At 33.0% G+C, this 15403-nt stretch overlaps 2 protein-coding genes across 2 annotated transcripts; one reads left to right on the top strand and one right to left on the bottom strand.

Moving 5' to 3' along the window:
- The first annotated feature begins 1477 nt into the window (after nt 1-1477).
- On the top strand, nt 1478-6597 carry LOC117920303. The gene is made up of 4 exons (XM_034837738.1): nt 1478-1719; nt 3004-3115; nt 5476-5547; nt 5859-6597. Exons 1-4 carry the CDS (start codon nt 1598-1600, stop codon nt 5937-5939), a joined length of 387 nt encoding a protein of 128 aa, XP_034693629.1. The 5' UTR covers nt 1478-1597; the 3' UTR covers nt 5940-6597.
- Nucleotides 6598-9269: 2672 nt separating this feature from the next.
- LOC117920301 (CASP-like protein 5A1) lies at nt 9270-12642 on the bottom strand. The gene is made up of 3 exons (XM_034837737.1): nt 12348-12642; nt 10990-11122; nt 9270-9828 (listed from the first exon to the last, which is right to left on the bottom strand). Exons 1-3 carry the CDS (start codon nt 12557-12559, stop codon nt 9637-9639), a joined length of 537 nt encoding a protein of 178 aa, XP_034693628.1. The 5' UTR covers nt 12560-12642; the 3' UTR covers nt 9270-9636.
- Nucleotides 12643-15403: the final 2761 nt, after the last annotated feature.

The following is a 15403-nucleotide window of genomic DNA, read 5'->3' as shown; positions in this document are numbered from 1 at the left end:
CTTCTTTTTTCATGCCTAGTAAATCCTGCAATTTAATGATATACAATCATATGAATAGTATTTTTCTTACCTTGTAGGCATCAATCAACATTCTCATTTCTTGTAAAATATTAAATATATGATGCTTGCTTAAATCCCTTTCCATTATTTTTTAGATTGAGTAAACTAACTTAGTTCTTTGTACTGCACGATATATTAAAATTTAATTTATTTTTTCTAATTATCTATATATTTTTTTACAAAATGATTGTTATAAAAGTATTGAAATAATAAAGAAAATTAATGAGACCAATGAATTTATCACCTGTATATTAAATAACCAAAAAAAAAAAAATATATATATATATTTTACTATTTATCCTATCGTATATTTAATTTAATATAAGGTTTAATAAATCACATCACAACTTATCCCATTATTAATCACATAAGATATAGGATATATTATTTTATTTTTTATTATATTTTATTTTTAATCTTCTGATACCATATTTGGTTGACTGAATATAATATGTGATATGATAAAAAAAAAATGTATTATATCATATTTTATGTTTGGTTGGTAATAAGATATGATAAGTTATCTCGTAACTTCTCTTATTTTATATTTAAATAAACATATGTTAATCCTAAAATCATGTTTAATTAATTGAATATAACATAAGATAAGATAAGAGAGAAGATAACAACTTATATAAATGATTGATTGATAACAAGATATGATAAATTATCGTATCAGTTGTCTTATTATTTAGATAATAAAATAAGTGGTTGAATTTATTTTCTTTTCATATTTCGATAGGATAAATTAAAATATAAAGTGTACATAAATTTATCTTTTAATCAGTTTTTTATTTTTTATATTATTATATTATAAAATAAAAATTTTTGATCAAAAAATAAAAATTTATGGTTAAAAAATGAATTAAAAATATTTATAAAATGTATTATAAAATAATACTAATATGTGTATTATTTAATATATATTTATATATAAATTATTTTTATATATTAAATAATAAAATATAAAAAATATTCATAAATAGTAAACATTTTAATCCTTAATAGTTGATACTATTGTAAGAAAATTTGTGCATTTTTTAATAACAAAATTGAATAAGATATAATTTTTATTTTATACAAATATTACATATAGAAAAAATAATATATTTTATTTTTGAAAATTTATTTTATAAATTAAATATAAATAGAACATAATACATCATCCATATGATATATTATTCTAAAATATATATTTTCTATGGGTATGTATGATATTGTAGGATATATACATAAATTAGGATAAATTATAAAAATCAAAATTAAAAACGTAAATTAGCATGGTTTTAGATATGATTTACTTTAAAAAAAAGGGTTTAGGGGATAAATTGAGAAAAATCCCAAAAATTAATAATAATGTAATCGAGTTTGGCTTCAGCGGAAAGTTAAAAGCAAGGGAAGGAAGGTGTAATAAGTTGGAAAGGGCAGCGATGCACTGGATTTGAACCCGGAGAAAGGTCTGTTTGGATGTGTTCCAAATGGTAGCCGGCTGTGATGTCGGTGTTGATCTAGAGAAAGAGAAGGTAGAGAGAGAGAAATGGGGGGAAGAAGCCCTATTCTGGTTGGTTTGGTGTTGGTTATGGTATTGGGTTGCGCCATCTACTTCAGGCTCTGGACCATTGATTATACCATTTCTTCCGATGAAACCGAGATTTTGAGGTTTGTTTCAATTTTCTCTCTTTTTTTCAATTCTAGGGCTATTTTATTTTTCAGTAAAAGGAAAAGCCCCTTTTGATCTGTTTGGTCGATGAGAAAATCTTTTAGAAGAATAAAAGAGAATAGGGAAGTCCATTCAAGATATGCTATTTGGTTTAGCTGAGCTGAGTCAATCTTCCGAAACCCAGGACAGATAAAGTGTAGATTCGATTCTCTTTTTTTTTTTTTTTTTGACGAGATGGGACTTTATTGATTAAGTACTGGTCATGATTTTCAATATAATATATTTTTTTTTATTTTACAACAAGTGAGATTTATGAGAAAAGAAATGATTGTGTTTTTCCAGTTTTTGATTCAGGTTTTTAGAAATGGGAGATTTATTGATTCAGGTTTTTAATGCTGTCTCTTACAGTTTTTGATTCTTTGAAGAACCGTATGAATCATTATAGAGATCATGGATTGCTTTTCCATGTTATCTTACAGAACTCCTCATATTTCAAAATCATTATCGTGTGAAAGGAAATGCTTGAAATGAGTACTGATTTCAGCTCTAGAATGGGTTCCTTCACCATGTATCTAGGAATATGCCTATACTAGATTGAAAAAGATATGTTATGTGTACGGCCTTACTATACATTGCATGACTTTTATTTCCAAGAGGAGGTGTGATGTTTTTCAGTTTCTTTCTCCCACCCTTTTGGTGTTCGGTGAGTTAAAGTTTTTACAAAATTAATGATGTTGGAAATAAAATTTTCACACACACAATACAAGTTTATATTATGATGTTGGCAATAACGTAGGTTCCCATGTAATTTGGTATTAAACTGTACATTTGAAAGGAAACACAAGGTTCCCATTGTAATTGGGTTTTCCTGTAATTCTCAGAGTATTAATGGAAACATGGTCTAGTCAAATGGAGTCTCTTATATGAGAAAGTATGACAGAAACAATGCAGTCTCTATCTTATGCTGGATGAGGTCTTTTCATAGCTAATGGTCTCTGTCTGTGCACTTTTGGAAATGTTTGCTAGTTTAGAAGGTCTCTTGATGAGGGGTGGGGAGGATATACTCCAGAATAGGATTTGAGTCTCTGCCTCAGCTTGAATACCTTCCTCATAGCTTTGCCTATGAGGAATAAAATCATTTTTTTTGCAATATTATGTACTTTGTTGTTTGGCTCAAGTGGTAAAGGGTTAGGGATGGCTTGTGGGAAATTCGTGGTTCAAGTTCCAATGGGAATAATTTTTAATTTCGATGAAATAATTTTTCTGTTTACTCACACTTGCAGAAGACAGTTTGATCTTGCTAATAGGGAAGCAATGGATGAATCTGCAGAGTGGAGACTGAAATATGACGAGGAAGTAGAGAGGGCTACCAAGTGTCTAAATGAATTGATAAAGGTATGCGCTTTTCCTAATTAGCTTAATGATATATCTTTACTAGTTTGTCCTATTAGTTTGGAATGTTTTACAGTACTAAACTTGTCTGCTACTTGTTTTAGGTTTATATTAAAACCTGCTGATTCATGGGAAATTTCTCAACATTTTATCTATGTTAATATAATTAAATATGTAACTAGATAAAATGGTATTAATAGTATGGTTATATCATACTATGGGATGGAGGTAGTCAGATTTTATCAGCGTTGTTGCCCAAAGAATTGTTAGCAAGAGGCATGTCTTTGATCATGTAGTTACAATTTGTTGAAAGGGTAGTTCGAGTGTCTGTGCAATAGGATTTTGATTCCCAAAAGGAGATCAGACCTGTAATGCTTCAATTGTAAAGCAATCATGATCAATTCACATGTAAATAATCAAAGAGGTACTTATACCCTTTTGCTAGGCTGGGTTATATCTAGGTGAGGCAATGGGTCGTCTCAAGTCAGATTGTCCTAAAAATCTGCTCAACCTAAATGCAATCGTTTCAATAATCATGTTAGAGTTGGGATAGGATCCTCCGATAAGATCAAATGATCCATTTATTATATAGGTGACCTGACATGACTTCTAGAACCCATTTAATAAGTATGGTATGCTGAATTGGATTAGGTCAAATATGTCGAAGTTGATCTACATAACCCACTAACTTATGTTTTGACCAAATAAGTTATGACCTACTTACATATTTATGATCCATTTAGCATGTTTAATACTTCAAGCCAATAAAAGTTGTTATTTAACCTACTTTCTTAATTAGTTTGTTGCAAAAATGCAAATTATTAGGGTCGTTTTCAGGTAATTTCAAAAGTTACCAGCCCTGGTTATGTGGCCCCTTGGTGGCTTGAGAGTATGAGTATTTCACAAGGCTAGCTACACAGTGCTTCAGTAGTAGTTCACTAACTTCTCCTCAATTGTTTAATTTGAGAATCTAAACTTATTCTCCTTGAGTAGTCATCAACATTTTTCTGATGATTGGATAAATACCATAATATGTCAATCTCTTTCGTTTTTTCTTTCTCTTTTTAATTTTTTCTCCATCTTTCTTTACAGGATTTTGTAACTCTAGGATACCATGGATTAACTTGTAGGATTTAACTTTAACAGTGATGCTTCTATCCCGGTCCTTGTATCATTTTCATGAAATATACTTCTATCACTTTTGACTATTCTATTCTATTGTTATGCAGCTCTTTTTTTTTTCTTTGATGGCTAGAGTCACTGGGTTGTATGATAGAAGTAATCAGTGGTTTCTGTTGACTACTTTATTGATTTCTCTGGCATTGGTGCCTACTATTCGGCACTTGATATGTTCCTGTTTGTATAAGTCCTGGTTTGAAAAGTTGTTGAGATTTCCTGTAAATGAATGCGTTGTTTCATCTGATGTGGGTATTATTTTAAGGTATTATCTCAATATGATGTATAATTTATTTTTCATGTGTTTATGCTAAAACTAAGGCATTTGGAGTTGAAGCTAAAAAAGATGGTATAGGAAGGGTTTAGCTCTACTGCTTCGAGGAAGTTTTAGAAAGTTTGTCAGATGTTCTCCTAGGACTAGCAAATGGCTGCTTATGACATTGTTAAATAGATTCATGCTCAGAGATCTGGTGAATCTGCAGCTATGATGCTCAGAGTCTTGAATTTCACATCGACACAACATGACATGGGTATGGCTGTGTGGCTATAGAATCCTTGAACTCCTATTTTTGCTTCATATATGACTGTTTGATTTTAATTAATTTCTTAACCTTTAACTTTCTTAAGTAGAAACAGAGTTTACTGGAAAGTAATTTTTTAAAAGAATATTTGGGGATAAGAGCAAAAAGATAGTAGTAATAAGAGAGAAAAGATGCTGATTTTTTTGTCTAGAATCTTTGTTGTTTTAATCTTTTTCCCTTTTGTTTTGTCATATCCAAGTACTTGCAACTACTATTAAGATCCTTTTTGGCTGAGTTCCTGTATCCTAAAATTGGAAGCATGAAGGATCAAACACCTGGACAAATTTCCACAGCCAACATCTGCATCTGAAACCATGCAACATAGATCTGTAGTATAGATGGCTTTGCCAACATACGTGAGGTTTCAGGTACTGGAGTGGTTGGTAAACTACTCAGTTGTGTTTGGAGCTCCTATGCAGGTGGAGTTTTAAGAAAAAATTGGCCTGTTGAAAACTGATAGCTTCCCCCTTTTCTTCTATCTTTTACTCTTATAAAGCAGTGAAATATAATAGAATGATGGATTTACTTGACCCCTTACAAAGGCTGTAAGTGGTGAAATTGGATTGCTTCTCTTGAGGATTGAATGAGCATGCTTTCCCTTGACAGGTTAAGGAATCCTCTGAGAAGAAGGTGGAGGATGCTGCTAGCACAAACCAGAAATTGGCAATGCTGCAAAAGGTGACTCTCTTAAACCTCTCTCCAATGATTCATTTCTCATTGGCTTTTTTCTGCCTGGTTTTTATTGTATTATACTATTATGTTAGGATGATTCATTTCTATTATGCAAATAACCATAAGGAGAGCCAGTCTCTCATAAAATGATTCAGATAAACAGAGCTTAGCAAACATTTGCAGTTAACAGGAGCAATTGTTGATTTGCCTTTAAAATACAATGTTTCTTTTCTACTGAATATTTCTGAGTGACAATCTGGTAGTCATGTTCAATTTTGAATCCAGGTTAGTTGGCTTACTATTCCTAACATTTTCAGGAAAACATGGCCTTGCTAGAGCGGGTGGAATCTTTAAAACAAGAGCTTGAAGCTGAGAAGTTGAAGTGCAGCTTACAATAGATTTAACTGACAATCAAAATTCGGTGTCTGGTTCAAGAGAGTTCTGCATACAAGCTTCCCCTTCACATGGTCAACTGGTGTTATTGCTCTCCATTCTTGAACGAAATGGCCTTTTTTTTTCTCATTGACAAATACTTCCTGAGCTCAATTTTCACCGACTGAGCTTGTCAATCCTTGTCAATTTTGCCATAAAAATGGTTTTTTCTTGGACAAGATACACGTACTCCTGAACTTTTATTACTCTTTACAATTATTTGTCACCAATTCTTAGCTATAAAAGGAGTTCATGTATCGGCAATGGCGGTTGTTTTGCACATAGTTTCTCTTTACTCTATTTCCCTCCAAGAAAGCAAATTCCTTTCTCCTTTTTTTTTTTTTCAATCAAGAAATCAGTCATCTTTCAACCTCCATGAATTTAGAGCTGGAAAATGTGTGTTTTACAGAAATGAAGCTCCCTATAGTTTATTCTCACTTGCTTTTTTAACCTGAAATCTATAGCTGCAGATCAATAGGGCAGGCCTTGGCCAACCCTGCTTAAAAGTGTATTTGGAGAGTGTTTCTATTCGAAATCATTTGGACTCTAATTCAATGTTTTAGTGGGTTGTGTTGTACTTGGATTAAATGTTTTAGGCTTAAATTTGAGTTCCAACCTGATTAACGGACATGTTGATCCAGCTCATATCCAATAAATGTACGTTGCTTATAACTTCAGGATTAGTACTGGCTAATGACGATTATAAATTGAATGAGAATGATTCCACCTCCATGACCAAACGATTTACGACATTTTTCTTAAGAAGAAAATATTAAAATTTTCAAGGTCCAAGCCGTCTATAACTACTGTAATTCGTTCACTCTTATCATCATTCTTTAGGCCATAAACGTACAATAATCAGTTAGAAGTTGACAACAATTTTCCCCTGTCATGTTAACGATAGTTAATAGTTACATTCAAGGGACGAGAATTACCGGGGATCACTATCATGGGTGTTTGCTGAGCAATTAGGATCAGTGGGGTTAGGGTTAGGGCTCAACTCATGGAGAAATCTGGTGATGGTCTGCACCAATGCTTCATTGCTGTCAGGTTGAGTTGCGGAAGCAGCAGGGACTGCTGTACTCTACAAAGGTTTAAAAATATATGTACATCATCAGGATGGATTATCACATAAGAAAGAAACATGATGCTATATACAACAACACACATCATTTTGGAGAAAAGGTTGGTTGTTTAGAAGAACTCACAGAGGACACCTTCCGCCTCTTTGGCAGTTTTGTTGTTTTAGTGTTCATCATCTCAATCAGCTCATCAAACTGAAAATACAGAATGTCCACAATTCTAATCAGCCCATCGCCACCCCACTCATTTAGCGTGGTGTTTTACCTTTTTCAACCAAAACCACTGGTTATGACTATATGTCATATTTTCATGTCATTTAACGTATCACTTCTTTAAAACTAGAAGAAAGGAAAATCAAAATAAAATGTACAAGCATATCAAGTGTGGTGTAGCATATTTGATGTAAGAGGCATGAAATCACCTGTTTTACCATTAATTCATACTTCCTCACACACTGATACAGCCTTGTCTCATCACCATCTTCCTTAGCCATTTTCCAAAACAGAAAACGTTTGAAAGATAGACGGAGGGGAGAGCTGTGAAGTAATTATATATAGTTTAAGGGATGTGAAATGGCAGGAGGGTGAGCTGCATGGTTAGCATGAGAAGAGACTTCTTGCAATAATGGAGAACAGACGTACCAACATGGACGTTACCATGTAGGATAATGTTAGGAGGGATCCAGAGGCGGTTATTTTTTGCCTCCAATTATTTTATCCCATAACGACTAAAGCACAGTCCTCGTGATCAGAAGCCCATCCTCATCATTCATCTCATCTCTCTGGAAGACGGAAAATGGGAATTTAGTGCTGACCCAGAGACCAGAGAGGGATGTGGTGGGACTTGGGAGAAGTGTATGGGAGCATGAAATTCATGGGTTGGTTATGGGTGCTGATCTTGTCATCTATCTCTTGAAACAGCATTCCTCCACTTGAGGAAACCTCATCATTTCACAATTAATACACAGTTATTTGCAGGATGACTATGGTTGTTTTTCTTCCTTTTTTTTCAATCCCCAATGTTACTTGGGTCCCACCCATCCATTCATGATAACCCCATCAAGTAAACGCCCCCGACATTTGGAAAAAACATTAAGAAGCTTACATTCATCAAAATTTCTATCAATATGGGATGTCCCATGTTGTCATATTAGCAGATAATACATTCTAAATTTCATAATATTTTGATACATTCAAAAGTGTATCATCACACCAGATTTCACTTTCCTTTTGCAACAACTATTTGTTTCTGTGTTTTCTTCAGAAAGTCGTACCAGAAAGTGAGATATTCATAAGACAGAACAGTGAAAAAAGAAACTAGATATATTTTCAATGCTAAAGACATATGATAGTTGGAGCCTATGGCATCTCAAGGTATTGCATGGTCCATAAACAAAAATAATAGAGGTCCAGAGTGGGTAAAAAGTCAAGTGATATCACACCATTCAAATAGTCACAAGGATTGCATGAAAGCAATGGTTGGGAACCAAGAAAGTGCTAACAGAAACGCCAGAGAACAGGTAGAAAGCAAAGGAAAATGACAACACACACAACAGTGGTAATTCACAGATTACAGAATGTTTCATTCCTTGTATTGGGTCAATTTATAGAGAAATTTTCTGGTTTGTTACATATGTCAATTCTAACAGAACTTGGAACACTTTTGAAGACCTGTGTTATGTTTCCCCTTCCATATCATTCACTATTCCATCAAAAGAAAGAGAACACATTGAAAATGTTATCATGGGCTATAAAAATGGGGTCGCCATGGCATTGAGATCAAAACAGACAGGGACAGAAGACAATAAAACCGAAGAACATGTACTTCATGCCTCAAATGATTAAAATATCATCTAAAGCAAATGAAAGTTTTAACGGCTGCCAGGCTGCCCATTTCTCATGTTACTGAACTTCCCACTTAGACCTCAATTTCGTGGGAATAGTCAATGCCTAGGGAACTACAACAATAGAACATATAGGATCATACATTTAAATAAAAAGATTATTACAGATAAATCTGCAGAGACTTTCTAGTGAAGAAGAGTTATGGAGTGGTACCACATGATTAAGGTTCTATGCTGTAGAAACTGTTTACTCAAGTTTTTCTTACAAACAGTCCAAAGCCTTAAAGTTGTTGAACTTCCTAAAATAATGTGGAGGATTTCATCAGATATAATATAAACAAAATAATAGCACAAGATATTCAAACAAAAGTTAGGAAGAAAAGAAAGTGCATCTCCACTTAGAAATCATCTGTACAGGAGTGGGGATATGTTGTAAGCATACATCCAAGACGTTACACACAGAACGGACTAGTAACCGGTTGTGAACTTGAGGATGGTCATGTCATCATGCAAATAATCTCCTCCATATTCTTGAGATTTAATATTGCCAGGACAGATTTATAGCACCCACAAATGAGTACCTACTACCTCACCATTTTTTTTTCCTGAAAAATTAGCTTATATACAAAGTAGGAGCTAGCAAATCTCCAATGTTTGTTGTGTTATAGAAGAAAGCAGGTGGTATAGATATCAAAAGAAAATGTACTTGATGGTTGATTCTCTGTTCTGAGTTCTTTTTATCCGGAAGCCAGTGACCAAAAGTTCAAGAAAAAGGATGGTGAAACAGCAAACCAGCTGATGAAAGCCATAGCTGTAGCAGTCTCAAACCTTGTGCAGGGGTTCATGGAACACCTGTCCATATCATTTTCAATGAGGACGGTGATCCCAGCAGATGCACATGCAGCAGAAAATGTAAGCGTGGAAGTGATCTGCAGCAGAATAATGCTCATATCTGTAAGCTGGGATGAGAACTAAATCAATTTCTGAAATACCATGGCAACATTTTAAAAGATATTTTGTAGTTGTTGTCCTCACAGATTTTAACAGAATAGAAACAGGGATACTCCTAAAGGCTTGCATAGGCATAAAATGTCAGAAAGTAATCATTCAGATAGTTTGCAATATATACTGAAAAATAAGCACCGGTTATATATGATTTCTATGAACTTTTAATACAATTTTCATTTCCAAATCCTAGAAGATAAGGGCCTTCTTTCCTTAAACAGAAATATAAGTCCCCAGATTTTCTAGAAGAAACATTTCCCAGCAAAACAAAGGAGAGAGAGAGAAGGGGGATGCAAAGAGACATCAGCTGATGAAAGCCATCCCCTGTTAGGAGTAAGGGAATGTTGTTAGAGTTTTATGTCAATCAATGATCTTGAATTTGAAACCAATGGAACTCCACTTGAGCAGTTCAAATCAGTGAACTGAATCTAGTCAACCAATAACTTGGTCAGATGCAATAATGGAATTAAACCAAAAGTCTGGAAATGAAAAGCAAAGTAAGAAGAAAAGAGAATGTTGGGAGTACAATGTAGTAAGAAATGCTCAGTAGACTCAACCAAGCCAGGTTAGAGGCAACATAATTCACATGCATTCCTAATAGACAGTTTCCAGTTTCTAAATCATGAAATTTTGGGTAGCTAGAAATGAAAATAAAAATTGCAGATTAACACCAATAATTCAAACCAGAATCTTTCACCCACAAGATGGAATTTGCCTGGTATGACACAGCATTGGTCAGGGAAACCACACAAAAAGTGTCTATAAGGATTGAAAATGACCTGTAAGGTCATTAATCAATATTGATCCCACCAAGCATCCTGGGAGGGATAAGTTGGATATGGTATACAACTTCCTGGAGTTTTGTAACAATTAACCTCTTTTAAGACTCCAAACTGCACTTTCTCACTTGGAAACACAAATTTTTTCTATTCCACCCAACAGTTGCCTTTTAACTCATGGAAAGAGTAACGATGGGAAACATACCATAAATTTGTCTCATGTTGTTTAACCAGGTTTGAGGAACAGGTCCAACTAAGCCATAAACATGCAATTTTTTCTTGAATTGACCATTTAAACACTCTTACCCCATCACCAACAGTGAACACACTGATAATTCCAGAATTCCGCAAGCTTCGTCTCACTAAAAGGGCATATATATCCATAATGGCTAGTGACAGGCTCCACAAACTTTGCAAGCTCACAGCCACCACAAGATAGCTAACACAGAAAAAAACACAAAAGTTGTATGTTATCTTTGTTCACAAATAATTGCAAGAGCGGCAAATTGAATCTAAATTGAAAACCAGACATCAGATTGCACCACTTCATCAGGCACTGTAATGAAACTCTTTTGGCAGTATATAACATATGTGATTGAAAATTACTTAGTCATGGGGGTTTTTCATGAAACAAAAGGATCAAATCCACTCTGGTGGAACCAGATTTCACAGTTGAACCATCTAGCTGCCCTATGGTTGAGCCAACAAATCCTTTTGATCTAATCAGCACTCCATGCAATGAAGCTGAAGTTTGAGTTAGTATAAGGAAGAGGATAGAGGTTCAGACAGAGACTGGATTGACGGTTCTTCATACTTATACTAAATTACATTAACTGTGAGAATGCCTTGATCCTCATCACCTATTGTATGATTATTGCAGGTGGGACAACAATTTGACAAAGCTTATTCTAGCATGAGAATATACAATCGTTTCCAATAGCCAATAACGAAATGGAAACAAAAGCATAAGGAAACTAATTCAATAATATATTCAGCTCCACAAATCCACCTCATCCAGATACCGGTTTAACAGGTCATTATTTTATACAACACCCACCTAGAGTTTGACTTGACTTTACCACCCAATGTTATCCATAACATGGAGCAGATTAGGAAAGTGTAGTAGGATGGAATGAATGCAATTCACATCACCACTTAGAACAACAAAGCTAGTTTGACATGGTGGAGTCTTCTTTTCAACCTATAGAAGAGTAATTTACAGAATCAATATACATCCATGCTACAGCTTGCAACAGGAGTATTCGAATTTTAGCAGCAAAAGCAAAATACACCCAGAGAAAGGGTTCACTCTGTTCACTTAGTGAGCGCTCATGGTATCAGCTTCATAGATCATATCATCAACCCTCACAATTACCACCAATCAATTTCTCTTTCTGGGTAAACCCCATCTGGGCAATTACCAAGACAACACAATAAGGGGAAAGACACCAAATTTTCACGTTTCATCTTCTCACAAATAAGATCATATCACCTTTCTTACAAGTCTGATGGGGGGCTTTACACCGAGTTCATGATTATGACAGAATTAGATTAGCGTTCTGAATCATTACCCTTTACCAAACAGAGTTTTACTCTACAGGAGATCAACATTCAACTCCAAAGTAATTACATATTTAAAAGGAAAACGGACGAGAAAATCACACCAAAAAGCTGTAACGGAGGAGAAATCAGAGATGGTAACCATAACGCAGAGGGAAACGACGGCGGAAAGGAATTGGAAGAGGCGAAGAACAAGGCCACCAGGCGTGCCAGCCATGCCTTGAACGTCCTTCATCCTCACTCTGGGAGCATTGTTGCCTCCCTCTCTCAGCGGTGGCGCTTCCACTGGGTGCACCACAGGCCTACTCACAAACATTTCGTCAAATCCAATTCAATTCACAGACTCTGAAGGAGTTTGTCAAGGGGACAGAGAAGTGCTGCGCCTGTGGGTAAAGTAGAGTTGTAGCGGAGTCAATTTTGATCTCCTCCCCTTCTATTTTTATTTATTTATTTATATTATATTTGTCATTTTCAGAGCTGACAAGAGGTTGACCCATTCCTCTGGGCTCTCGCTTTGGCCACATGCATGTTGCCTATTGGTCACCCATTTTTTTGTACCATCTCATGCAAACCCTAACTTGGTGAACCAAGTTACAAACTTACAACTGCTTTTCTTTTCAAATATAAAAAAATAAATTAAGGGTTCCGGAAGAGTACCTATCAAAACCTCCAATCAAATATATCTACGTGGACAACATTATTGGGATCATTGAGTCAGTTTCCTTTCTTTTCTTTTAGTCTATGTTAAGTCCATGACATCATGCGTTGCACTTGTCAGCTCACACATGGGCAATGCTACAGCTTGCATTTTAATCTAATTTATTTATATTTTAATTTTATTCTTTCTGTTGTATATCTTCTATATTAGAGATGAAAATTTTGATAGGTACCCACTAATACCATAGTCAAATATTATTAATTGAATTTTATAAAAATATAAAAAATATTAGAAGAGAATTCTAAAAAATTATCATTTGATGAAATTTGATAAGTATTGGATAATAATATAATATGTATCCATAAAAAAGATAATAGTATATACTTGATACCAAAATAAGGATTAACAATTTATTTTATTGGATTATACCATCTAAAACATATTATATTTCTATATTTAAAACACTTTACATTTATAAAATATCTTAATTTTTCCTTCCAAAAATTTCCATATTAAAAAATTAAAATTAAAATTATGTATTTAATGTCTTGAAGATAAATAAATTTAAATTAATCAAAGTTATTCAAGCACTTATTAATGCATGCATATAAAATACCTACCTTTCTTATTAGGTTATCTTCAATTCCTGAGTTTTGGGTCAAAATGATACATTTATTAAAAAAATATATAACATCTAACCACTTTTTGAAACTTATGTTCAAATTGGTTTCTTTGATGTCATGTATGCACCATGTCATAATTTTTTTTTTCATTATTTTAGTTAAAACTTCAATTGACAACTGAAACTTTATTTTTGAATTGAATGTGCAATTGCCAATTGAGGTTTCAGTTTTTGAATTAAACTGCAGTTCTCAACTAAACCTTTATTTTTGAACTAAAGTTACAGTTACCAACTGAGACTTTATTTTTAAACTGAAGCCTCAATTATCAACTGAGACTTCATTTTTTTTAACTAAAGTCGTAATTGCTAATTGAGACTTCAATTTTAAACTGAAGGCTCAATTGGCAATTGAGGCTTCATTTTTTAATTAAAACTGCAGTTGCCAACTGAGGCTTTATTTTTTATTTTTTTAAATTAAAAATTATTAAATTACAATTTATGATTGAAAATTAAAAAATATACTTAAATAATATATTATTTATATTTAAACTTAAGAATCTAGTATTAATTCAACAAACATAAATTGATAAATAGAAGATATTATAAATGAATATTTTATTTATTAATAAATTAATAATCTTAAAATAATAAATTTATATAACATATAAATAATATATAAAATTGTATAATTTATTAATTTAAGATATTTAATTTGTTATTTTTAAGATATCTTTATCGAAATAATAGTATATTTTTAAACTGTAATTGAGATTTCAATTATAATTTTTTTTACTTTCAAATTTAATTAAAAACTATTAAATTATAATTTATTATTGAAATTAAAAATATATACTTTAATAATAAATTATTTATGTTTAAACTTAAGAATCTAGTATTACTTCAACAAACATAAATTGATAAATAGAATATATTACAAATGAATATTTTATTTATTAATAAATAATAATTTTAAAATAATAAATTTATATAACATATAAATAATATATAAAATTGTATAATTTATTAATTTAAGATATTTAATTTATTGTTTTTTAAGATATTAATTTATTTGTATTATAACAAATTTATCTTTATCGAAATAATAGATTTTTTGACAAAATTAGTTAATGAAATTAATTAGAAAAAGTCTACGACAAAATGTAAATTTTAGTAGTTTAATCAAAGTCTCAAAAAATATCCAGTAAACATATATAAATTGCACTATCTAAGCTAGTTCGACATAACTCTCGATAAAGATGTGCTAGTGTTGCACTCCCCCAACTATATTGTGCAGTCTCACCAAAATCTCTTAACATGGGTAGAATTGCTAATTGGATGTAGGTTCCATTCTTATCTGGAAATAATGAACCACCAACTAACAATAAAAGATATGCTCTAGCATGGCGCTGTAATGTGACCTCATCTACAACCCTTGGTGGTAAGTGAGAGAAATGGGTAGTAATAAAACGAACTCTAAGGAATGTTCCACAAATATTAGTCTTTGTCGGCTGAACACCTAATAACTCTTCACAAAGTGCATGCCAATCAATATCTGTAGAACCAGTGACATGATGACCATGTACACGTAATCCAAATAAGATGACTACGTCCCGCAATGTGATGGTCATCTCACCAACTAGCATGTGGAATGTGTGCGTCTCTAGGCGCCATCTTTATACCAGTGCAGTAATCAAAGGTTAATCAACCTTAACATGACCTACTCGATGAAAGACATAAAATCCTGACTGTATAATGTATGGCCAAACACGATCATCCAAAACCCACTCTCGATGAAACCAGTGTCAACAAGTCAAAACATGACCCATATTTGGATCAACATGAATGGTGAATGATCAATGTCGATGCTGAAGAGTAAGCAT

The sequence above is a fragment of the Vitis riparia genome, chromosome 8, assembly GCF_004353265.1.
Source record: "Vitis riparia cultivar Riparia Gloire de Montpellier isolate 1030 chromosome 8, EGFV_Vit.rip_1.0, whole genome shotgun sequence".
Lineage (NCBI taxonomy): Eukaryota > Viridiplantae > Streptophyta > Magnoliopsida > Vitales > Vitaceae > Vitis > Vitis riparia.
This window is presented reverse-complemented; position numbering and strand designations above follow the sequence as displayed.